The following is a 27,202-nucleotide window of genomic DNA, read 5'->3' on the forward strand; positions in this document are numbered from 1 at the left end:
TGCAGGAATGACAAAGAGACTCAAATTTTTCAATGAGAAAAACGAAAGGTCTACTTTGAAAGAGAAGAATCGAGTGTACAAAGAAGAATATTTGGTTAAGGGAGAGGGGACACTGCAGAATACAAACTTTTCACAAACTGCTCCTAATCCCTAAGGGACCTCTGACCTGGTCAGTCCAAAAGCTGCAAATGCTGCCCAGTTTGCAGTGCTGAACCTCGACCTGTCCTTCAGCTAATCCTCAGTGGTGAGGCAGACCAATCCTTAGGACACCACAGGTTCATTTTCAAGGTCCTCGAGTCCCATCTTGACTCAGTAGTCTTAAACGTGATTGGTGCTGCTATGTCAGCAGAGAAAATGAAAAACAGTACTGCTGGGTTTCAGGAAGTGATCCACGTCACATGACATACCTCACTGAACAAACTTCCTCTACAATGTTAAGAATTTGCTTAACCTCATCCTTAAACCCCCTTCCCACCATCACCTCAAATAACTGTTGACACTAAAAAAGCAAATATATTCAGAATAATCACTTAACCCACTCAACAGGTGTTCTTATACCAGATTTTATTACAGTCCGAAATACAAGCTACATTTTTACAAAGTAGAAATTCCTTGTGTGAGTGGAATAATTTTTATTTCTGCATAAGCTGAATATGCTGATTTGTTTTATGTACATTTATTTTATAGAAATGTCACATTTCCTCTTAAGTTAACTGACTTATTGAGGGGAAGGAGGGCGTCAACAAAAATCTACATGCAGATAGCCCCAGTAGCATATGCAGAGAGAAAGGTGCAAATTTAAGTCAACTATGCAAACTTCAGCAAAAATGTTTTACAAGCAGAGTGAGTTTTGCTGTTTATAAAAGAAAGCTGAATTCCTTTTAAGGGCTTTTGTACATATATGCATGCTCATATTTTATATGCATATACAGGTTTCACTTTGAAAAAGCCCAGTATGTTAGAATCAATTTACAGAACCAGTTTAAGTTAGTATCGATTGACTCAACTACAGATTTTATTTAAAATGCTTACATTCAAAAGTAATCAATTTACATACAATTTTTAGGTACTTCCTATGTAAAGGTAGGTACATCTATACATGCATTTGCGCATGTATTGATGTAGCCTAACCTGGCAATAGCTAATGCTATTTTCTAAGGTGTTTTGGTTGACTGAACCTTTACCATGTCTTAATAGTTTTTAAATCAAATATACAAGAGTCAGTCTTTATTAGGATCTATGTTATCACCATAGGTTGATAAAAAGACCAGTAACAAAGCTATAAAGAAGTCCCTAGGTTAACCACCAAGTTATTAAACACCATTTGTTTTAAGAAGCATGCCCCACTGTAAGCTCCCTCTGTGAGTTTACTAGTAACGTTACACATGTCACATTTCTCTTCTTTCTGTGCCTGCTCCTGTGCAAAAGTTCTCTTCCTATCAAATTTCTGCAACTGAATCAATCTCCTTTTTCTCATCTGTAACACGGCTGCAAAAATCTTAACAGCAATGAGATAGTCTGGAAGAAATACTCTGTACACTTTTTCTTAAAACTAGCATTATATTTGCACATTTACTTGCAGTTTCTTAAAAACATGAATTCCTTAGCTTCCTGTTCTTCAGCTTCCCAAGGTGTGGATTATTTACCAAAAATTTTCTTTTCAACCGCCTATTTATTTCCTTAACATAGACCATTATCCATCTTTTTTATGATGGATTTACTTTATACTGACACAGTCAAAGACCTGGAATAAATTTACCCAGCATAAACTTCCTCTCAGCAGGAAATTATGCTTTTAAAGGCAAGTGGTTTCTTTTTAATTAAAACCATACTCCTGCCTAGAAGGTGCTAAGGAAACTACAGCTACGAAGTGAGAAAGATCTCCACTCGAGAAAGCTCTCCCCTAACACACATCCTACTTGACTTAATCAACCAGCATTACAATGTTTAATTCATTTAGCACCTATGTGTAATCATACAACATCTGAGAATATTCCAGTTGCTAAAGAAGTTGCCTTATTTAAATCAATACTATGATATTCCATATATACTCCATGGATACTGACTACTCTAGTATTCGCTGCTCAATAATATCTCAGCAACAATAAATAGCACATTGTCCAAATGGTCTCAATTTGCTTCACTTGACTGAAAAAGATTTTCATCATGTGCAACACCACATGGTTATATGGATTCAATGACTTGTAATGACTGTAAGGTTCTGTTGACAGAGGAACAAAAACCATCACTAAGCACCTCTCCTCTGCCTCACATCTACATTAGAGGGAAACAGATTCTTCAAAAGGACAAGATCCCGAGTAGCTTTTCACCTGTCTCTATAATTTTTTGGAAATAAGACATAAGAGATGAAGAGCACTAATAACTTCACTTTTTAATCTTTTAGTCTATGAAATCACTTTCTTAAGGGTAAGGTCCCAGGTCACATACTTTGAAGTCACCAGGTCACAATAAACAGATTTACTGGGCCCTACAAACCTACTGATTCAAATCTCGGGAGGAAAGCAGTGAGAGCCTACATTGTAAGGAACAAGCTTCGCAGGCAGAGGTTGTTCACCCTCAAGCCTACACAGAATACCTTCCCAAAGCTGTAATTTTTAGTTGCCTGGCATTTGGGACAATTGTCAGAAGATCAGCTCAAGACTGGGGTAAACAGCTTAAGTTTTATGTAAGTTAAATTCTATCTGTCTAAGTGAAAGAACGCTTATGAAGAAAGTATATACGAGTGTGTCTGGGAAAAAATTCCTTTGTAAAACTAAGGATTTAGACTAGTCAGTATTTAAGATTCATTCTGGCTCTAAAATTCTGATTTTTGTTTTGTCTCATGTTGACAAGGAATGGAATGCAAATACATGTTTAAGGGAGTATAGGTCCCAAAACTACTTCTAGTCTTGCCAGATGGCCCATAAAAACATGCCTGCTGATCTTTGACAATTCTATTCAACATCTAATCCTGTACCACACTTACTAAGTTTCTGTTCATCATCAGCTGTTCTAATTAACACAATTTCACCTCAGTATCTAGTCTTCTATACTTAGATTCCAGAACAGGAAACAGCTTTGCTAAACAAAGATTAAACTGAAATGTAATATCACCTGTAATGTGAAAAGAACAGAAATAAATATTTCAATAAAATACTGACCCTAAGGATTTCACATATAACCATTAAGTCATAAACTGTAAGTCAAATTCATTCACATCATCAGGTGTTCAAAGTAAACTCCACTGCAATCCCTGTTAGATTTATAAACTACATTTGACTGCATGTACATTTAATAAAATGTGAAGACATAAACTGTGACAGCACCGAGAACAACAGGGTTCCACATTAAGCTGGGGCGAGCCCTGGCATTAGCTACCATCACCTCACCAGGACCACCAGCAAGGCCCTAGGTGACGGAGGCCCCCACCACCTCCAGCCACCCCATCTCCCCTCACTCGCTCCGCCCCAGCACCGCCGCATCCCCAGCAGCCTCTGCTCCTTCTGCTGGCAGTGCTGGTTCTCAAGCATCTTCCCGGCTCCCTCCACTTCCTTCAAGTCTGTATTTAGGCATCACCTGCTCACTGAGTTCTCAACTGGGCTCCTACATCAAGTGTCAACCACCAATTGTCCTCTTTGCATATGCAGTTTTCTCCCTTAGCATCTAGTTAACACCATTAACATGCACTCTGCCTATTTCCCCCACGAGCTAGGCTCCATAAATGCAGAGAATTCATTCACCAGTGCAGCCCCCTGCTTTGGAAACAGTGTCTGGTACATACCTGGCCTTCAGTGTTGATGAGAATGGGTATGATGCCATGAATATGAATTTTTCACATATCTATATTACTCTATATATTATTCTATTACCTATATTAAAGTGAAAACCCACTCCAAGAAAAAAGTATGGCTTTTGACAGAAAGACCACAAAGGTATTAATATTATTTACAAAAATAAAGTATGCAACTCTCACCAAAGAGGTTCATATAGTATTCAGTATCTCAGCATTTCTCTGGGGGTTTTCCAGAAAAAAAAACGTACTAGTAAGCAGCTCAAATGTTCACCTCCAGAAGTTGGTATGCTTATAAATGAAACTGCTTGATTCACTCTTGGCTTCTAGACCTGTGCATATCTCCACACAAATTCCTAGATTCGTAAAACTCTGGCCTCTTCTACTCTACCTAAGTTTCTTGGGCTCAAAATCTCTTCTCAAAGAATAACTAACCTAATAAAAAAGTAAATGTCAGTCCGTTCTTTTAGGAAATCCACATATTTTGGTTTTAAAACACTGAGGGGAAAATAAAAGGAAACTAAAAATTTAAATTAATCACAACACACCTGAATATCACATGGTTTTTGATTAGTTACATAACTGCTATTCCCTCTAGTGATGAAGATAACCGAAGAATAAATCAGATTTTCTCATGACCGGAGGTTAGTCATCTGTTTTAAAAATCACTATTTTATATGCAGATGAATAAATAATATCAAGGTCACATATTAAAAACAAAGTACAATTTTTTAAAACTGTTTAGTGTAAAATAACAGTTCCAACACTTGCATATCTACTACATGAAAGGCATTATGTGCTCTGCATCAAAGATTCAAAAGTAAGTGAATAAAGACGTAGGACACGCAGGGTAGAACAGATACCACACAACTAACCCTAAAACCAGTGACACTCTGGAGGTGCCTTACAAAGGCATCCGCGAGACCCCTCCACATCACAGCTGGAGTGGCAGTGAATGAGGGGGTGTGGAACGGGGGACTTCACAAGAGTATTCTAACTGAGGACACTTCAAGAACGAAGAGAAGAAAATAAGGACATTTCTCTCTGCAGCGTGCAACATCAAGACCATTTACCAAATTGTGAAGGGTTCCTCTCTATGCACCAGGGAAGTACTGCAGATACAAAGCTGGAAGCCAGCCCACGCCACCCTCCCCAAAGCAGCCCAGTGACATGAGTGAAGAAATGAGTCAACTGCAGTGACTTGATAAAAGACAGATCAAGCTCGCAAACATGCTCACATGCTACGGTGGTTTTGGTTTGCCCTATCAATGGCTCTAACAGGTGCCTCAACCAAAAGCAAGCAGCCTGATCCAACTGCTGCAAAGCCAGTGGCGGACAGAGCGGCACAAGATCACACAGCCTTCCTGGAGGCAGCACGGGAGCCCAGTTTTGACACAACGAAGGCAACAGGCTTTCCAGGTTGGGTGCAAGGGATGAAAACACATGGGATATTTGAGAGACAGCAGACAAGAGACAAGCTAAAAACAAGAAGAACATGCAGTAGTCTTTATGTGGCAAAGTCTAAAATATTCACTACATGGCCCTTTACATAAAAAAGTATGCAAACCCCTAGTCTATTCCTGTGTGCCTGGATCTCAGGTGCACCGTGAAGCAGTGAGAGATACACCTGAAGTGGCTGAGGCTCAATTACAAAAGCCCTTGAACAGCACAGGTAACAAATCTGTTATCTTCTTTTTAGGAATTCCAATACTCAACAGCACTGAGGGGGAAAAAAAAAATCAAGGACTTTATACTTCTGGCATTTGCTGGCCACATTCTTTTGAGTCAGGACAACTAAGCCCTCACAGCCCTGACAGGTAATCCGCATCCAGGGCAAAAAAAGTTCAGAAGGGTTAAGTCACTGTCCTCAAAACACCATTATGAACATCCAAATAGGGATTTTAAGATTTCAGATTCATGTTTTAGTATCCTTTCTGCTATAAGTTACCTCTGTGGTAGTCAAAATGAAAGAAACTGATCACTTTGCAACTAATAAACAGCAAAATAGTTAAGTAGTATTTCCAAGGAAATACATTCAATTTCTTAGCATATTTCATAGGCACTACATTAAACCAGCTAAATTAGCAAAGTGTTCATCTATGTAAAATGGGTCACAGAAAAGGTCAATGCTAGAGTACAAATGACTGACAAGAAGTGGCAGTTGAGAGAGAAGCCCCCTGAACTTGAGTCTGTAGTTGCGTATGCAGTGTATATACAAGGTACTGCACAGACATCCTGCTCCCCACTGACCGTCTGAGGGGCAGGGAGCAGGGGAGAGAGGGAACAGACCAATGAACTAACTCTTGCAAAAAGCAACTGTCAGCCTCTGTACATGGATGGAAATAACAGGACAGAATGTGGTGGGCTCCAAGTGCTGAGATATTGCAACTTGCTTTTATAAGTCCTAATAGTTTTCTTCTGTCTTGAGACTTAAATTAAAATGGAATTAAAATCAAAGAACTTCTGAAAGGAAGTCCCTTAACAGTCTACACACAGTCTGTATATTCTGGCCACACTTCATGATTCTTTTTAAAGTAGTGCTGACAACACGTGCATATTTAAGCTCTGCTTAAGTAAATTAAAATAACTACTGATTCAAAATAAAAGTTTTTCCATCAGCTTTTATGCTCTCGCTAAAAAAATTTTAAATTACATATTATTTTTAACTCGCTGATATACCTTCTTCAGACAGAATCCTGAATCTTGAAGGACCGAACTTAGAAAGGCTTTCTATAGTATTTAAACCTCTCAGCCTAAAAGCATGTTGGTGTTATCCACAACATTAAGCAACCGCTCTCTGCACTTTACATATATAAGTACATATAACCCGATTCAAATACTTTGGGGCCAGATGTGTTTGTGAATTCAGAAGTTTTAGAATGTCATATAGATATATTATGTATTCTATAATAACCTCAGCAGGATCTGCAGTAGCATTAGCATTCTGTGAACAAATGAATATTTCTGCAGCAAAATATATGACAATTCATATTTTAAGTTTAGATTTTATTTTTAACCACTGACTCACACACACACAAGTTTAGTTTTTAGAACCATCTGGATTAGGATAAATAGTTGTAGAATTAATGCCTTCCACCCATCAAAGCCCACGAGGTGGGTATTAGCCCAGTTTCATCAACAGGAAGACTGGGGCGCAGAGACATTAAGCACTGGCCCGCTGTCACACAGCTGGTAAGCAGTGTAGCCAGGACTGATCTCAAGCAGGCGGTCTTCAGAGTCCACGCATTTAACCACTATGCAGCACTGCCACTTACTGCACTTAACTGAGCATCGAGCACACAGCACGTGTAATCGTTTACTGTTGTTTAGAGCGCTCACAGCTTGTACTGTGGAGCAGTATAGTTGCAAATGCCCATCTATAAGCACTGAAGACTATTTTATTCCTATTTTCCTCCTTGAAGTCATGGAGGAACTTCTGAATGACACAAGGCTCTCAAAAAAGTTTTAAAAAGGCAAACTTACTGAAGAGGAATTTGAGAAGGGGCTGTTGACAAGTGACAAAAGATCAACAAACACAGCAGATTTGGGGATCTCAGATTTGGAAGCTGACTGCTGATTCCCGCCCCTCAGGTGAAACACACGGGAGTGGGGAAGGCGGGGAGCTGGCCCCCACTCAGCAGACAGCTCAAGCTTCCTTCTACTGAACATCACAACTTCAGCAGCCGTCGGGGAGCTGCTGTTGCAGAAACGGCAGATGTGAGGGGTTTCACACTCATGAGCATTTTACTAAAAACATACCAGCCTTGAAGTCTTAACAGAAGAAAACCTAAATTTACTTAACCATAAATAACAGGTGTCAATATTTACTTTGATGGGTTACTTATTTGGTGGCTATTTTATACTTATTAAACTTAATATAAAAAAATTATTTGGGGGCCAACAATACTGTTTTTGAAACATCTTTTTTATAACTGAACCTTGTAAGAGAAAATAAAGTCAATGAGATATGTATGAGAAGTCTCAATGCATACCTAAGAGTTAAAAAAATCAAATTCAAAAGCACAGCAAAGGTAACATTTGGAAGATTCCAGACAAGCCAAAATTGAGAACTTATGTAAAATGCTAACATGATTGGAACAAATGGACTAAATCTGAATCATTTCAATTTTACTGAAAAAATCAGGGATTCACTGATTCTAATACGTGTAACTAGGTAGGAGAAAAACCTTAAGACAATTTTAGCATTTGAACAAGGAAAACTAGCGTGAGCTCCCAAGTTTAATGAACAAGAGTATGTCAGGAATAATGTGCTCGTCTTCTTTCAACTGTACAGCTGTAAGCGTATCTTGTTTCTCTGTAATTATCTGCATCTGAGAAAATAAAAATCTTTCACACAAGTCAGGACCACTTGCTTGTAATTACCTCCTCAAAGGGCAAGAGATCTAGACTCCTAGTAACTTTTCCTACTCAAGAAACTGATGACAATACTCTGATCTTTAAGAAATGTACTTCCTAGCCCATGTATAAGAATTTAAAACTTCAACTTGCACATTCTCTGCTTCACTGTCAGACACTTGATTCATTAATAAAAATCACTCAGTCACCCAATTCATTCAGTTGTAAAAAGCATGGGAACTGAAGTCTGATGGGCCGCACTCTGCTCCAATTCCAGCTCCACCGTTATCAGCGGCGTGAACTAGGCAAAGAACTTCACTTGGGCCTGGTTTCCCTGATCTGACAGGATGGCATCACTACTTCACAAGGCTGTTACAAGGCAGTACAGACAGAACACACCCGGCCCATAACAGCCCTAGTACCGAACAGCTACCACTGCTACTGCCCTCACGGGTTAGCAATGTGTATGATTTTAGCTGATTTGGGGGGATAAGTTTACTGAGGGAGGAAGAGAGGCTAAGAGTTAAATTCATTTCAGAAGCAAATCGGAAGTGTAGCCCCCAGTAGTTACCCTTTTGAGTCAATCACTATTTCCAATTTACCCACAAGTTCCCGAGTGTTTCCAAAGTAAAATCTTGTGGTATGTCTAAGATGATTTTACAAGAGAATATGCACTGTTGGAGACAAAAGAAACTGGATCAGTGCTGACAAACCCCTCTCATCTAGAGCTACACATGGGGTTTTCCCTGCTATTCTGGAGGCTAAGACGCCGTACTTCCATTTCAGGGGGAACTGGTTTGATCCCTGCTTTCAGGGGCACTTACGATCCCACAAGCATACGGTGCAGCCAAAGATAAACACTGCACAGACCCTCCTGGCCCAGAAACCACTATTTTGTCCTTTTAGCTTTTACATTTCCTCCCCCTTGCTTCCTCCAATGCAGAGATAATGGATATATACATATATATATTATTTTTTTGGATGGAGGATGCGGTCAGCAAGATACCTATAACTCTACGGGGCTAAAATAGCAGGCAAGAGTGTAAAGGTAAACTTTTTATAGCTAGCTGGTACAAAAAAAAGCAGCTTGAGTAAACAAAAACACACACAAAACACCCAGAAATGTTCACCTGTTTTTGGAAATGTTGGTAATAGCGACAAGTCAGAAACACGCACTCTAATTTGGATAACAAAGGTCTCCATAAAATGAAAGTTCGCTGGGCAGATCAGAGGGTCATTTAATAGGCAATGCTGCTCTGGGTCAATGATGTATCTCTCAGATCAATGACCTAATCTGACATGTAGATGAGTGGGGAAGGAGAGAAAGGTAAACTAGGAAAGGAGAGCCAAAAAATATTTCAGTACTGATTTAAAATGTCTATCTAAACTATTCATAATAGCATAGTGACATAACTTCATTTTAAATGTTCACTTGAAATTTATCTAAACAATCTATTTAGGACAGGTCAATTATTTTCTTCCTTATCCTATACAGTTAACCTGCTAAGAACATACAAGTTTTTCCAAACTCAGGGAGACAACAGCAATGATGAATCGATGTTTTGCAGTTAGTGAACACCACAAATCAAAGGAATGAAAATGCTGGGGTCAGGGGAAACTATAAGTTATTAGTACAAACCTATCTTTTTCTTCACTCCAAATAAAGATAGACAAACCAGGTTATTAAAGCAGCCACTCACTGCCTTTGTTAAAGACTGAACTTGCTAGCTATTAACTCTGAATGGTTAGGACACATGACAGCAAATTACCAAAACTGACCCGGGTGTTTCAAACCTGTTGGGGTAGCCACTAAAGAGACTATGTTATAGCAAAACTTAAAGCAGCAGAGTATCCCGTTCAAGGTTCTTTGGAGACAGTAAAATTCTGGGAAGCCATCGAAGTGCAAATAATTACAGACATAGGAAAAGAGACAGGCTTCCCAGGTGGTGCTAGTGGCACAGAACTTGCCTGCCATGCAAGAGATGCGGGCTCAATCCCTGGGTCGGGAAGATCCCTTGGAGAAGGGATTGGCAACCTGGAGAATCCCATGGACAGAGGAGCCTGGTGGGCTATAGCCCACAGGGTCGCAAAAATTCAGACACGACTGAAGCCACACACACACACACACACACACACACACAGAAGAGATAAAGAATCTAAGGAAAAAAACGTATTCCAAGACTAAACATCAAAAAAGAAAACAAACGCTAAGAGGGGAAAAACGTAAGTTCTGAAGAAACAAAAGGATAACTAGGGCAGGAATGAAGGTCTGAGAACTGAAAATGGGAGTGTTGGAGTTTCCCGGTGGCTTAGTGGTTAGGACTCCAGTACTCCATGGTACTGCCATGACCCAGGGGGAAGGGAAGGGGAGAGCAGGGGAGGGGGAAGGGGTAGAGGAGGGGAGGGAGCAGGCAGGGAGGAAGAAAATGGGAGCCTAGAAAGAAAGTGGGACTAATTAATACCCAAGCTGAGATAGTAGACAATAAGTTAAGAGGCTCAAGATGAAGTTTTTAAACTTTCTGGAGTCATAAATTTTCATTGCACAGAATGGTAAAAGAGAAGTAGTACTTTAGCGTGTTACTTTAAGGCAAGCCATCCAAACCACTTCTTAAAATTCCCTTCTTCACCCATAAACCTACCCAATTTAGACTAGGCATTGTGTAACATAGTCATGTATATTAGGAACGCCATGTGGCACAGCAAAATCCTGAATCCCACATCGTTAGGCAACAGATAAACAAACTTTAGATAATACATCCTTTAAAATGCAAGCAAAACTATTAATAGTACTAGAACCTTTTCAAAAACCTGACTTCTGTTATAACAGTGTCATTCCTAAAAAAGAAGCTGCTTTCAAGAGGAAAAAGTGCTTCTGTATTTAGAATCATGGACTTTTAATTAAACTTTAAGACCCTCTAGACTATTTACAGATAAAGGACCTAAGACACAGGAAGGCTGTCAGCCTGTTAAGGATTTTAGAGCTAATGGGTGGCAGGGACTTGCTGGAGCCAGGAGTCTTGTCTCTGGGGTGGTGCTGCAGGCCTCTGACTTACTAATTCTGTAACGAGAGCCCCCGAGGACTAACGGTACTGAGAAAACATCATCACTGCCTTGTTTCCCAAGCAGAAAATCTTAGAAATTCAGACATGCAACTTCATTTTGCCTTCTTTCAGTGTTCAAGAAAAAAAAAAAAAAAGTAGCCCATATAACTCGAAGGGGCAGAAGGATAAGTGAAAACTGCGGCATGCATAAACGAGCAGTGACAACAGGCCGAGGCGTGGTCAGTATCACCCCAACTCCTTCCTCAAGAACTCTCCTACACATCACGCCGAGTGATCCAAATCAAAAGGCTGAGTCCCCACTCTTTGGACATGATGGCCGATCTGCCTCCCATTTACACCATCCTCTGCTGTGAGGGCACATGGTACTGCTGCTGCTGCTTCAGTCGTGTCCAACTCTGGGCGACCCCATAGACGGCAGCCCACCAGGCTCCCCCGTCCCTGGGATTCTCCAGGCAAGAACACTGGAGTGGGCTGCCATTTCCTTCTCCAAGTACATGGTACTGCTCTGCCACAAAACGTCAGTAAGACCTAACAGACGCCAACCTCGAGGGCACTATGGCTCTGAAACTACAACAGGAAAGCCGATCAGGCCTACAGTCATCCGTGGCCTCTGCTTTGCAACAGCTTAGACTGCCAAGAATTTTAATCATAGAACACTTCTTCTATCTGAAACCTCTATTTATAATAAGTTCACCACTCAACCATTCCATAATTCCTTCATGAATGTTAATTTTCTCTCTCTGCTATATTATAAAGTCTTTGAAGTTAATGATCATGTCTTTTGGTTTTTGTATTCCCATGGTATCTATTTATTCTAGAAACAGAATACATACTAAATATATACATATTAATTTACCCTCTCAACAGCTGCCCTAAACCACCACAAGTAATCATGGGGCTGTGAGAAGAGAGATGTTCTAATAAAGACAAAAAACACAAAAACCAAATCAAGCCACCAGTGCTGTAATTTCAGGAATCCTGCTGTGGCAAAAGCAGCAAGAAGTGGAGCTGGGCTCTTCTAAATCACTGTGTGACCCAGCTTTACAGATTAGACTTCAGAATAGTTAATTTACAGAATAGAAAACTCGGGTGTCAATGTTTTACACAGGAATTTGACAGGTAAGGACCAAAATTCTCAGTGCAATTACAAATATTTCTCATAAAAATAATCAAATGGGAATTCCTTGTGATAAATAATTTTTCAAAGTTTTCATTAAAAACTTAAGAAAAAGGTAAATAAACCAAACTTTTTCATAGAAAAATTGTATTTACAACTCCATTCAAAAGCAGTTTTTAAAAGCAAATGATCTAACACTGAAATTGAGAAATCTATGCTCACCCAAAGTTGCCAGGTCTCATAAATTATTAATAGAATACTGCATCAAAAATAAGGCAATTACCCAAGATACAACCATTAATGATTTCTCCACTCCCACTACTAGGCAGAAATAATCTGTCTAGTAGCAAATGATACTTCATTCCATTTTAGCATATCTGAAATCCTTAAGGACAAAAGTGATAAAATATGATCTTCATTAGACTTTTAGAACACTTGAAGGAAAATAATTTCTAAAGCACAAAGAGGTCAAGAGGTATAATCTTTGAAAAGATGTACTCAGTGTTCAAAATTCAAGAATGCAATATTAATACACAATGGGCGTTAGGTGAATATATGCAATACAGTGATAACAAATTTATTTAGTACTTTTTCCATTCCATATCATCAGGAGGATTGATTTCAACTTTTCTTTTACCTACATCAGACCAGTTGGTACTCAAAACTGTACCACCAGACTCCATCTGCAATAAGAAATAAAAATAGATTAATTCTTGGACCATATAATCCAAACAATTAATTTTCAAAAAATGTTCCAAGCACAGAGCACCAAACACAAGCTATGTTTGGCTCAACACACACAATATTTTAACGTTAGGCTTTCCAGGTAAGTTACTATACTTTGTAAAAACCTGAAAAGGAAACTCTAGTTACGTAGGAGGACCATGTCCACAGACACTGCCGTATAAAACACCATGTCTCCTTGCTGATCAGCATAGAGATACGTATGGAAAAACTACCTTCAGATGAAACTGGCTCCCAAGGAAAATGATGATATAATCTCTTTTGCAGGGCTTAATAAAGATTTTGCAAGGCAAACTTTCTGGTTGGACAGAACTCTAGGAGTCTCTTAATGTTCTATGCCAAATACATGCAAGTGTACACTGGAATTATTTTTGAATCAACGTACATACATATACAGATATAGCGTCTCAGGAAAGAATCTGCCATCTATTTACTACCCACTGAATATAACAGCTACCAACAATCCTATTCATAAATATATTAAAAAAATAAAGCTCTAGATACTGTTATCTTGGGGCTTCTCAGGGGGCTCAGTGGTAAAGAACCTGCCTGCCGATGCAGGAGATGCAGGTTCAATCCCTGGGTCAGGAAGATCCCCTGGAGGAGGAAATGGCAATTCATTTCAGCATTCTTGCCCGGGAAATCCCATGGACAGAGGAGCCTGGTGGGCTACAGCGTATGGGGTCACAAAAGAGTTGGACATGACTTAGTGACTAAACACCACTACCATTTGTAATCTTACTGCAATAAAAAAAAAATCACTGACTTAGATCACAGCAAGTAAGTTGTTAAAAACCTAAACATTTAAAAATAACCAACTTGTGTTATTGGTGAATGTATAGTTGTACATGCTACCACTACACTGGAGCCTCAAAACAATGCCAATGCCCCACACTCTCTGCCAAGCTCCTTCCCCTGGGTTCCTCCGCATGGGATGCTCTTCTCCCATGGAGAGAGATGCTTGACATGTCATCCTCCAAGTCTGATATGGCACCGTCTCTCTGTGGCCTCCTTTGACCCTATTTAGGATCCTAGCTACCTTCTCTCGTAAGATTTGTCTACTGGGTGAGCAACATTACCATTAATATAAATTGGATGACACTGCTCTGTTAAAATTGTAAGGATCTGCTTTCTTATACCTGCTTTCCACCCCTAGCTTCAAACTAAAGCTGAGAGTTTCTAAAAGGCAAGGAGCGTATTTTACCAATACTTCCATGCTAGATCAATACTTTAGCATACATATTTTTACCATATATATTACCAATACTCAAATGCTAGATCAACACTTTACCATACACACCATACATATTTACCAGTACTTAAATGCAGTAGCCTGGCACATAGTAGGCTTCAAATAAAATACTGCATAAAATGGGACAAGTCTATATAATAAATTACTCCTAACAGAACTGAAAACAGCAGATTTAATTTATAACCTGATCATGTTTGCTGATGACATTTATCTTCCCCGTTCTTCTCATGGACTGCAGTGCATCTGAGCACTCCCCTGATTTATTCTGTACACTTGGTCTTCTTGCCCAATTAGACTGAGAGATTACAGATGAGACACAGTTGCTTCTCTGTACAGGCAGACCTTATTTTATTGTGCCTCCCTTTACTGCACTTTATAGGTACTGCATTTTTTACAACTTGAAGGTTTGTGGCAACCCTGCATCAAGTGAGCTGCTAAGTCACTTTTCCAACAGTGTGTGCTCACTCCATGTTTCTGTCACATTCTGCTAAGTCTCTTCTATTTCTAACTTTTCATTGTTATTATATTTGTTCTGAGAATCTGTGACCAGTGATCTCTGACGTTACTCCTACAAAAAACGACTTGCTGAAGACTCAGATGATAAAGTTAGCATATTTTAGCAATAAAGTATTTTTAAATTAAGGTACCTACACTGTTTTTTAGACATGTTATTACATACTCAACAGACTACAGCATAGTGTAAATGTAACTTTCATACAAACTAGAAAACCAAACAGTATGACTCACTTTATTGCAAGATTTGCTTTAAAATGGCAGTCTAGAATTAAATCCACAGTTCTCCAACGTATGCTGGTATTCCCACAAGGACAGAAGCCAAGTCCTTGCTATGTTCCAGATCAATGTTGCCAGAGGGCTTATTTATGTGTGTGCATAGTTCAATTACAATTAGCAAAGTTTCTATATGAAAACGGACACAGATTCCATATCTTTGAAACTTTACACACTATTTTGTCTAGCAAGCTCTTAAAAAGTCAGTATTTAAACTAATTTCTGGGAATTACCTGCGGGCCCAGTGGTTAGGACTCCATGCTTCCACTAGAGGGGGCATAGGTTTGATCCCTTGCTAGGAAACTAAGATCCCACAAACTGCAGAGTGTGTGTGTGGCCGGGGGGGGGGAGGGGGGGGTGGGGAGCAGGATGGTGGGGGGGCTGCTTTCTCCTTTTGGAGGCATTAATATACTTTTTCCTATTCTTTCCACTAAGTACAACTAAAAACATTGTATGTCATTTAAATAACAACTATAAGAGGACAAATCAGCTAGAGACCCTGGGACCAAAGGAACAACATGGTGGTGAGTTCTTTGGGCTTTCTTTTGCCTCATTTTTTCAAGAGTTGGAACTGCAGAAGCTGGAAATGCCAAAGGGTGTGACCAAAAAAACCCAACAAAAGGCTGCTTTCTCTAGCCAAAGGATGGAGACCAATAGGAAAACAGAAATCTTTTAGATAGTAATCACTCCAGTCAAGACCACAGTGAAGACTGTGGTCCATCTCCACCCAGACCAGCGCCGTGAAGAGCCTAGACTTCGATCCATGCTATGGTACCATGAACTGGCCTCCTCTGTTGACCGGGCCCAGTGGAAACCACCTGGGCAGTTGAACAGCTGCCTATGCCCAGCAGTAACAAGGAGTGGCCCTGGGGGGTCTACAGAGGCAGAGTGGGATACGAGGATTTCTACCGCCACCTGGCTATAGTGAAACAGTGACTTCCCTTCTTTTGCCAGAGTGGTTATCAGAGAAAGCTACTTCAGAAGGAAGGTTTAAATAAGATCTACAGTTTCATAACATGAAAATGTCCAGGTTTCAATTAGGTACCACTTGGCACTGATGAAAAACACCAAGAACGAGAAAGATTTCAGACTATATGTTTAATAAGAGAAGACAACCAATAGATGCTAACACAGAGATGACAGAGAAGTTAAAATTATGACATACTTTTAAAGCAGTCAGGGTAAAAATGTTTCAACAAGAATTATGAAATAGCTTGAAACAAATAAAAGAAATAGAAACCTCAGTAAAGAAAGATATAAAGAAGAACCAAATAGAAGTTTTAGAATTGAAAAATACACTTGAAATAAAAAGATCGGTGAACAGGCTCAAGAGCAGAATAGAGAAAATAAAGAATCAGTGAACTGGAAAACGAACCTATATAAATTTGAATGACAGAGAGAAAAGAGATAAAATGAAGAGTCTCAGGAATATGTAGTACTATAACAAACTATCCAATATTTGTGTCATCAGGTTCCAGGAAGAAAAAAACAAAGAAGGCAGGTTTGAAAAGGTACTCAATGACACAATGAATGAAAATATCCTACAAGTGGCAAAAAACATAAATATGTGGTTGCAAGAAACTGAGCAAATCCCAATCAGTATAAACCCAAAGAAATCCTTGCCAATACAGAGAATTTGTCATAGACAGATCTACTCTGAAAGAATGCCTTAAGGAACCTCTCTAGACAGAAAAGAAACAGTAGAAACTGGAACCCTGAAACACAGTAAGGAATAAAGAAAGGCCACAAGACAGAGAAATACAGGAGAACTTGCTTTTCCTCTTTTAGGTTTTCTGAATTACTACTCTTTATGATGTGATTTCTAAATGTACACACAAGAAATATTTAAGAAATTATAAATGAGAAAAGGTAAAAGTACATAAAGAGGTAACATTTCTAAATGTCACTCGGTTTCAAAAAATGATATCAGTAGACTAAGAGAAGTTAAGTATAATATAGCTAATATAAAACCTAGAGCTACCAGTAAAAATGCTACACAAAGAAATACACCAAAAAATACTAGATAAATCAAGATGAAATTCTAAAAAATGTTCATGTAATCACAGGAAAACAGGAAAAACAAAACCAGAAATATAGAACAAAGAGAAAACTTCCTTGGCAGACATAAGTCCTAATGTATCAATAATTAAATGTAAGTGGTCCGAATGCATCAATTAAAAGAGCCTGGTAGAGTAAATTAGGAGAAGGAAATGGCAACCCACTGCAGTATTATTGCCTAGAGAATTCCGTGGACAGAGGAGCCTGGTGGGCTGCTGTCCATGGGGTCGCGGAGTGGGACACGACTGAAGCAACTTAGCAGCAGTAGCATCAGAGTAAATTAAACAAAAACATGACATGAATACATGCTGTCCAAAAGATACTTTAAATATGACTTAGGAATCTGAAAAAGAATGAATATATGTGTGTGTGTATATATAACTGAATCACTTTGTAAACCTGAAATTAATACAACACTGTAAATCAACTACACTCCAATAAAATTTTTAAAAACTAAAATTTAAAAAAGTATGACTTAGGCAGACTGAAAATAAAAGGATGGAACAAGATATATCATGCAAAAATTAAACAAAAGATGTAATCAGCTATATTAATATTAGCAAAAAAATTACCAGAGCTAGAGAATGACATTGTATAATGATAAAAAAGCAATCCACCATGAAAATGTAACAATCCTAAACACATATGAACTAAACAGAGCTGCAAAATATGTGAAACAAAAATTCACAAAACCTAAATATGAAATCAATAAATCCATGATTGTAGCTGAAGACCCTCTGTCAACAATGAACAGAACAGTAAGACAGAAAATCCACTCAGAATATTTTTTAAAAATTCAGTAAGATTATCAATCAACAGGATTTAACTGACATCTACAGAACACTCCATTCAACAAGAGCAGAATATACATTCTTTTCAAGTGGAACATATACTTAAAATAAGAAGTCTCAAGTGAAATAAAAATATATATTGAACTGAATAAAAATGAAAATATAAAATAAAAATTTGTAGGAGACAGTTAAAATTCCTGAGAGGGAAACATAGAGCATAAGCACATATAATAGAAAACAGAAATTAAAGAGTTGAATCAATAATCTAAGCACACATCTGAAGAACCTATTAAAAAAAGGAATAGCAAAATAAACCCAAATCCTTGGACTGCAAGGAGATCCAACCAGTCCATTCTGAAGATCAGCCCTGGGCGTTCTTTGGAAGGAATGATGCTAAAGCTGAAACTCCAGTACTTTGGCCACCTCATGCAAAGAGCTGACTCACTGGAAAAGACTCTGATGCTGGGAGGGATTCAGGGCAGGAGGAGAAGGGGACGACAGAGGATGAGATGGCTGGATGGCATCACTGACTCGATGGACGTTAGTCTGAGTGAACTCCAGGAGCTGGTGATGGACAGGGAGGCCTGGCGTGCTGCAATTTATGGGGTCGCAAAGAGTCGGACATGACTGAGCGACTGAACTGAACTGAAGCATAAGGAAGAAAATAGTTAAAAGCAGAAATAAATGAAATTTAGAATAAAAAACAGGAAAAATTTAAGATCAACAGAAAAGCTGATTCTTTGGGGGAACCAAGAAAAAAGAGGGTGAAGTCAGTAAAACTGACAAACCCTAACAAGACAAAGACAAAAGAGAGAAAAAATACAAATTACTATCACAGGAATGAAATGGGTTATCACTACAGACCATGCCGGAGAAGGCAATGGCATCCCACTCCAGTACTCGTCTGGAAAATCCCATGGATGAAGGAGCCTAGTAGGCTGCAGTCCATGGGGTCGCTAAGAGTCGGACACGACTGAGCGACTTCCCTTTCACTTTTCACTTTCATGCATTGGAGAAGGAAATGGCAACCCACTCCAGTGTTCTTGCCTGGAGAATCCCAGGGACGGCGGAGCCTGGTGGGCTGTCGTCTATGGGGTCGCACAGAGTCGGACACGACTGAAGCGACTTAGCAGCAGCAGCACAGACCCCGCAGACATCAAAAGGCTAAGAAGGAAATCATACTAACAACTTAAACAAAACAGACCAATCCCTCAAAAACAAACTACCACAAGTCACTGAATGTGAAACAGTTAACTTGAACAGTCCTATAAGCTATCAGGATAATGAGATTCATAATTTAAAACCTCCCCAAAAAAGAAGTATCAAGGCCTAGATGGCTTCATTGGTTTAAAGAATCTTTAAAGACAAATTATCACTCATTCTACAAATCCATTCCCCTCAAAAAAGAGGACTGAGCACTTTCCTATTCATTCTATGAGGTATTACCCATATTACCCTGATACCAAACCAGAAAAGAATGGCACCAAAAAAAGGAACACTACAGACCAATATCCCTCATAAATACAGATACAAAAATGCTTAAAACATTTGAAAACAGAACTGAATAATATACTACAAAAAGAATTATACACTGACCAAGTGGGGTTTATCCCAAGGGTGCAAAGTTGGTTCCATGAAGAAAATAATATTAATCATATAAAATCACTACTTAAACAGGTTAAAGGAACAAAAAACCTACCTAATCATACTGATTCAAAGCAGAAAAAACATTTCACAAGTCAACAGCCATTCATGATAAAAAAAAGTCTCAGGAAAACAAAAACAGAGCAAAACTTTCTTAACTTGATAAGCATCTACAAAAACCTACAGCTAACATCATACTTAACAGTGAAAGATTGAACAGTTGTTCCCTTAAGATGGGGAACAAGGCATGGATGTCTACTCTCACTAATCTTATTCAACATAATAATGGGAGGTCTAGTCAATCAGTATAGCAATAAAAGGAGATAAACAGCACACATATCAGAAACGAAGAAATTAAACTGTTCCTATTTGAAGACTGTCTACACAGAAAATCACAAGCGATCTACCAAAAAATCTCCCAGAACCAGTGAGTTCAACAAGGTCACAGAAGACGAGATAAACATTAAAAAACAAACAAAACCCTGTATTTCTAGACACTAGCAACAAACACATGCATAAGAAAATTAAATATATAATACCATTGACAATCACTCAAAGAAAGACCCAAATACTTTGGTGTATCACACATACTGGATTTAAACGCTGAAAAGTGTACAACAATGATGAAAGAAATGAGAGATCTAAATAAATGAAGCTGGAAGATTCGGCTCAGTAAAGATGTCAATTTCTCCAAACTGGTATACAGCTCAATGTAATTCCTAACAGGACTCTTTCCACATTAGACAATCTATTCTAAAATTTATAGAAAGGCAAAGGAACTGAAATATCCAAAACAATTTTGAAAATGAAAAATAAAGTAGGGGAAATAAATCAGTCCAATTTCAAGACTTAAAATAGCAAGAGTAAGTTAGACTGTGTTATTAACAGAGCAACAGACACTCAGAACATGGAACAGGGACCCCAGAAACAGACTCAACGCTAATATGCTCAACTGATTTTTTAGAAAGATGAAAGGCAATTCAAGGAAGGAAAGACAGCCATTTCAACAAATGGTGCTGGGGCAACTGAACATATACAGGTCAAAAAAAAAAAAAGCTTAACCTGCATCTCATACTTCATATAAAAACTAACTCAAAATGGATCATGGACTAAGATGCAGTAAGTAAGAAAAACTTTTATTAAAACAAAGAACGCAGGGACTTCCCTGGTGGTTCAGGGGTTGAAAGTCTGCCTTGCAGTGCAGGGGATGTGGGTTCGATCCCTGCTCAAGGAACTAAGATCCCACATGCCACAGAGCAACTAAGTCTGTGCACTGCAACTACTGAAGCCCGCACACCCCAGTTAGAGAGTCCGCGTGCTGCAACGAGATGGCGCAGGAGGCAACAAAGATCAGCAGCTAAGAACCCACACAGCCAAATAGGTAAATTTTTTTTTTTAAAAAAAGGAACACAGAAGAAAATCTTTGAGATCTAGAACTAAGCAAAGAGGTCTTAGAACCTGACACCAAAACCATGATCCTAAAACAAAAATTGATACATTGGACTTCATCAAAATTATACTTCAGTTCTGCTAAAGAAAAGAAGATGACAAGCTACAGACTGGGAGAAAATATTTGCAAACTCCGTATCTGACAAACTCGCCAGATTAGTGGCTGCCATGGGCTAAGGACGGGTAGGAAAGAAGGGTGTGAATGGGTATAAGATGACAACGATGAGGGAGTCCTGCGGCAACAGAAATGTTCTCTATCTTAACTGTCAACATCATGGCTGTAATATTAATTCTGCAAGATGTTTCCACTGGGGAAATCCATAAAAGATAGAAGGCATCTCTTGTACTTTCTCCAACTGTATGTGAATCTACAATTATCTCAATGTAAAAAGTTTAATATAAAAAAATTGTAAAGCAATAGTGAAAAGCACAGTCATGATCAGTTACCACGTGGTAACTTGATATGGAATATCTAAGCCTCAAACACACTTATTACCCGTATGTTAATTAATTTTAATTATTAAATATTAACTTTAACTTTCTACTGTAAAAATAAATGCTTTAAAAGAAGACAGTGACACTTCCAGAGCTACAGGTGAAAGTCCAATGATTACAGCTTCAAGCAAAATCTACACGGTTCTACAGAACTGAGGCCTAATTCGGGTGGTATTCATGCCTTGGCAAAGAGCCTGAATTTTCTTAACAGAAATTATTAACAAACCAGTGGATAATCAAAGTGCACCGACCACTTGCCCAGCACTGTTCTGGAAGTCTCCCTTCTATCTTCCTCATCCTTGACACTGAGATTACATATGCTACTAGATGGAAAACACTGGACACTCACTCAGCTACTGTGATAAATCTGACTAGAATAACTCCTATCACCCACTCTAACCTTGGGATCTCAAGTCTTTTAAGTTCTAACTCCCTGACGAAAAAAATTTATGTGGACCACACCATTTGTTTCTCACCTCTTCCACAAGTCCCCAACTTTCTTGAAAGATAATTAAGTTTCAAGCAAGAAGACATGGTCAGACAAAGCCCATTTAAAATGGTCTCCCAACTACAGTACATACAATCTGATCTCTTTACTTATATTTTTAATTTCTGAAATTTACTACTATAATAGATTTTCTTAAAGTTTATGTTCTTACAAATGATTTGTTCATGGCACGTTTCACTTCATCAGAGCCATCTGAATAGATCTGCTGAAACAATTTGTTTAAAGCTGCATCTCCCTCCAACTTTTCATTCTTTTCTTCTTCTTTGATCTCACCGACCAATTTATCCCAATTTCTTGTATAATGAGATGATGATGGATATAGGTTTTTTACATCTATGGAGTAAAAAAAAGAAGTGATTAATCAACATTTGTCAATTATGTCAAGCACACGTAACTTTGTGACCATGGTGTACACATCTCAGCAAATAGTTTAAGTCATTAAAGATTTCATGTTTGTAATAAATGTCTTTCTGATATATAAATCAATAATTAACATTTAAAACCTCTAAAGACTGAATCAGTAAGCATAATGTAAAATCTGTAAATTTCTTTTAAGCAAAATAACTCATAGTGTAAACTTTTGGTACATTATGCAAAACTAGATTAACAAAGAAACCCTCCATGTTACTAATAGGAGAAACTGTGTGAGAAGCATACAGGAACTTCTAAGACCCATTTATTTTTATTCATTTCTGACTGTGCTGGGTCTTCACCGCTGCAGGCTTTCTCTAATTGCGGTGATTGAGGGCTACTCTTGCCGTGTGCAGGCTTCTCACTGCAGTGTCTTCTTTTGTTCCTGAGCTCAGGCTCCGGGCATGCAGGCTTCAGGAGTTGTGGCAAACAAGCTCAGGAGTTGTGACCCACGGGCTCCAGAGTGCTGGCTCTGTAGTTGTAGCACACAGGCTTAGCTGCCCCACAGCATGTGGAATCTTCCCAGATTAGGGATCAATCTTGTGCACTCTGCATTGGCAAGCAGATTCTTAATCACTCAATGGACCACTAGGGAAGCCCACATACAGGAACTTTGATGTTTACAGAAAAGGTGCAAAGATCGTACCAACAATTCTAAAAATATAGACTTTTAAAATAGATACTTCATTAACAAACTTTCTCTAAACAAAGCTTTAACAAATGTTAGAAAATACAGCTTCTAGGGCTTCCTTGGTGGCTCAGTGGTCAAGAATACACCTGTCAATGCAGGAGACACCACTTCGATCCCTGGTCCAGGAAGATACCACATGCCACGGAGCAACTAAATCTGTGTGCCACAATTACTGAGCCAGGGTCTAGAGCCCGGGAGCTGCAACTACTGAGCCCATGCGCCTCAGCTACTGAAGCCTGCCCACCCTAGAGCCAGCACGCCCCAAGAGACGAAGCCTGCGTATCCAACTGGAGAGCAGCCCCCACTTGCCACAACTAGAGAAGGGCCGTGTGACAACAAAGACCCAGCAAAGCCAAAAATACATAAAATGATATTGATGTGTGTGTGTGTGTGTGTGTGTGTGTATAAAGCAGCTTCTCCTAAGGTACTTATATCTTTATATCTTTAATTTGAAACTGAAAACAATGACATGCCATTTGACATTGCCATGCCATCTGACAGTGAGTTAAGACTCCATCCTCTCACCACATTAAAAATACCAGATTACTTCAACAGGAGAAAACAATAAAGAATTCTTGAATGCTGAAAAATACTATATGATGATCCAGAGGTCAATGCCCACATCACATGCACACAGGAAATAGTATTACTTGGAGGGCACATAGGGATTAAACAGAGGCTGCTTGCAGCCAGAGAGGCAACCAGCCCAGGGAGATTCAGGGCACTGCCAAAGCTGCCCCAAAGACCAAGGGAAACAAGGTCTTGACACACAAATAGTTTAAAAGAAACTAACCAGATTACCTAAGAACTGTTAAGAGCAGTTCTGTTCATTATTCAATGGAAATATAATCCACAAATGTGAGTCACAAATATAATTCTAAAATTTCAAGTAGTCTAAAAAAATGTCTTATTTAGCCTAACACATCCAAAACAGTATCAGTTCAACATGAAATCAATATAAAAGTATTAATATATTTTGTATATATTTTTCACACTAAGTCTAAAATCTGGTATGTATTTCACCCTTAGAGCACATCGCAATCCTGACTGGTCATATTCCAAGTGGTCAACAGGTACAGGTGGTTTGCAGCTACTACACTGGATGGTACAGCTAGAGAGCCTTGGAAAAAAACATTCAAAATTTCCCTATGAATTAGGACATGTTAATGCTAGTCTACATGTCCCTCTTCCGCTATTGCCTTTCTATATATCCCCTTTCTCAAAAGAGTTGGGAAACTCATCGTTCACTCTGTTTTCCATCCTTTCTCTTCACCTCTCTCCCTGCCCATCTCACCACCCAATCCCTAACAAAACAAAATGACAACACACCAGTTTTATACAGGGCAAGCAAACTGTTTTCCAAATTCTATCCACCTGTCCTCTACCAGTAATCTCTATCTTTTGTACATTTTTCACTAGGAGCCAAGAAAACAAAAAACGCATGCCAGTGGTAAATTAAGAACTTAGGACACACAGGTTTAATTAATCCTGATGCTGATTTGCCAGATGGGACCACAGTTCTCATCTCCATTTTACAGATAAGAAAGTTGGCACAGACAGGTTAACAACTTGCCCTTATCTGCAGTCTCCAGCTTGTCAAACAATCTGACAAGCACATTAACCCCTTACAAAATATAAAACCGGTCAGGAGGAATACCATCTTGAATATTCAAGGCATTGAGTTTAAAAAGAGTTTGTATCTATAACACCAAAAAAATCTTTAATCTCAGGAAACATTAATACCTGCAGGTGGCAGATGAGCTACTCAGAGACAGGTAACCTAACTTCTTGCTTATTCACTCTAACATCAACTAACTGTAAAGCTACTCATGTCAGCACAGACTTCCCACTGTTAGAAAACGCAGCAACAAGCAGTATCACACATGGGGCAGAAGAACCGGACCCGGACTCTGAAGACCTGGATTTAGTCCTGGACAATGGAAACTGCTGGGTAATCTCAGGCAAGATGTCTAACCTTTCTGAGCCCGTAAGATAGGAGGAATAATACGAGGTCACTTGCTATACAGGGCTGCTGCTAGAACTAGGTGAGACACTACATTTAAAATATTTCTTTAAAGAAATGCTTTAAGCTATATATAAACCTCAATCCAAAAATCTCTGGGAGTCGGCCCCATGAGAAGCACATAACATCTTTACCAAATCTTTCACATACAGCAGGGCACAGAAGCTTAATAAACAGCTTATATACCAACTTGAAGCATTTCGATTCCAAAAAATTACCTGTGAGGGTAAATTTCCTGGCTCTGCTGTAGGTTAGCTACAGTTAGCTATGACAGTATCATGCAAGGAAACCGGGTGAAGGGTACATGGGACTCGAGTATTTCTGCAACTTCTATTAGAACCTAAAATTATTTCAAAATAAAATTTGAAGATGAATGCTCTACTGGCGAACTTGGCATTTTCTACAAGGTGCCACAATGAAGCTGTATTCTGTATTACAGAAGAAAGCAGTGAAAAATCAAAAAGTAGCTGAAACAAAGTCACCTCATTTTAGTCATCAAATCAGAGCATTATCTCTAATCAAAAGGTAATCTCTCTCCATTCATTAATGAGGTCATTGCTATAAAATACAGCCTTAGACTGTAGGTCTAAGTGCGTCCCACAGATTAATCATTGTATTAGAAAAACACCTGTCTACTGCCTATGCTTAGAATTGACCCCAACATAAAGTAGTCTTTTCCTTAAAGGATTAAGCAATCAACCCTTGTTTTCTATTCTACTCATAGGCTTGCCTTAGGCCTTCATTAGCTGTCTGCCTCCACCTCTTAGAAAAATAGTGAAATGTGCTAGACACTTTTCTCTGGGAAGCCCTGAAATTCCAGGAAATTAGAGTTGACTATATTAGAAGAAACAGAAAGGCATAAATAAGAGGGGAGAAAGGAAGAGCGGGAAATATATCAGCAGAGTAAAACTATTACACATAAAAAACAGGAAAGGCCAACACACAAAAACAATCCCCAGCCAATGTCACAAACTGACATGGTAAACAATAAACTCCAATTCCCTCTGGGCTCTGATGCCATTCATTTGTATTCTTATGGAGTTTAAGACGTTAGAACCATCATTAAGAAATATTTTGTATTCATTACAGAGCAACCATATTATACTCCGTGTATTTTATCTTGAGAACATAAATAATGAAAGTAGAAAGAATACTCATCACTATTTAATTTCAACTATATAACACGATATGAATCTAAAGCTCATCAAGGCCAGAAAACAAACCTGCTATGAACGGTTTGGGGTTAGGCACATCTCCTTGCCCCTCTAGCTTTTCCCATCTCACAGCCTCTGGCTTTTTCATTTTAATTTCAATCTGGAGGAGACACCAAACAAAATCAATTATTCAGTGTAAAATACAGAAAACAGTTAAAAAGAAAAAGCAATTTCCTTAAGTTATCAATGTTTTATAAGAATTAATAGTGTCCTTGCTTCCAAAGCTAAATTAAAAAGCTAAATTCGGAGAACTCTGAAACAATTACTTTGTTTCTACTTAAAATCCACCTTCAAAAACAATACACATACACACTATAAATTACAATTAAGAGTCTAGAAATCCACATGCTTTTCTTCTTTTAAAGTGGTGTTCTCAACTGGGGTGATTTTGTCCCCGAGGGGTATTTGGCAATGTCTGGAGACACTGCTGGGTCATCACAACTGAGGCACAGGTGAGGAGAGGCTGTGTGTGTGTCTGCTCAGTTGCTCAGTCCGACTCTGCGACCCCACGGACTGTAGCCCACCAGGCTCCTCCATCTGTGGGATTTTCCTAGTAAGAATACTGCAGTGGGTTGCCAGTTCCTCCTCCAGGGGATCTTCCCCACCCAGGGGTTGAACCGGTGTCTCCTGCATCTCCAGCATTTGGAGGTGGCCTTTTTTTTTTTTTTTTTTTTTTTACCACTAAGCAACCTGGGAAGCTCCCGAGGAAAGGCAAGGGGGTGCTACTAAATATAAATATCCTACAACATAAAGGGTAACACCCACAACAAAGAATTATCCAGCCCCAAATGCTAACAGTGCCCACCAC

General features: G+C 38.9%; 1 protein-coding gene across 3 annotated transcripts in view; it reads right to left on the reverse strand.

The window, feature by feature from the left end:
* Nucleotides 1-544: 544 nt before the first annotated feature.
* SUGT1 (SGT1 homolog, MIS12 kinetochore complex assembly cochaperone) overlaps nucleotides 545-27,202 on the reverse strand; it is a 52,601-nt gene continuing 25,943 nt past the window's right edge. For all 3 annotated transcript variants that reach the window (XM_070380221.1, XM_005903833.3, XM_070380222.1), the window contains 3 exons: nucleotides 26,404-26,494; nucleotides 22,207-22,388; nucleotides 545-13,008 (listed from right to left, as the gene is read on the reverse strand). In XM_070380221.1, coding sequence (XP_070236322.1) covers nucleotides 12,907-13,008; nucleotides 22,207-22,388; nucleotides 26,404-26,494 — 375 coding nt within the window. In that variant the 3' untranslated portion in view covers nucleotides 545-12,906. The remainder of the gene's footprint in view (nucleotides 13,009-22,206; nucleotides 22,389-26,403; nucleotides 26,495-27,202) is intronic.

The sequence above is a fragment of the Bos mutus genome, chromosome 12 (assembly GCF_027580195.1).
Source record: "Bos mutus isolate GX-2022 chromosome 12, NWIPB_WYAK_1.1, whole genome shotgun sequence".
Taxonomy (NCBI): domain Eukaryota; kingdom Metazoa; phylum Chordata; class Mammalia; order Artiodactyla; family Bovidae; genus Bos; species Bos mutus.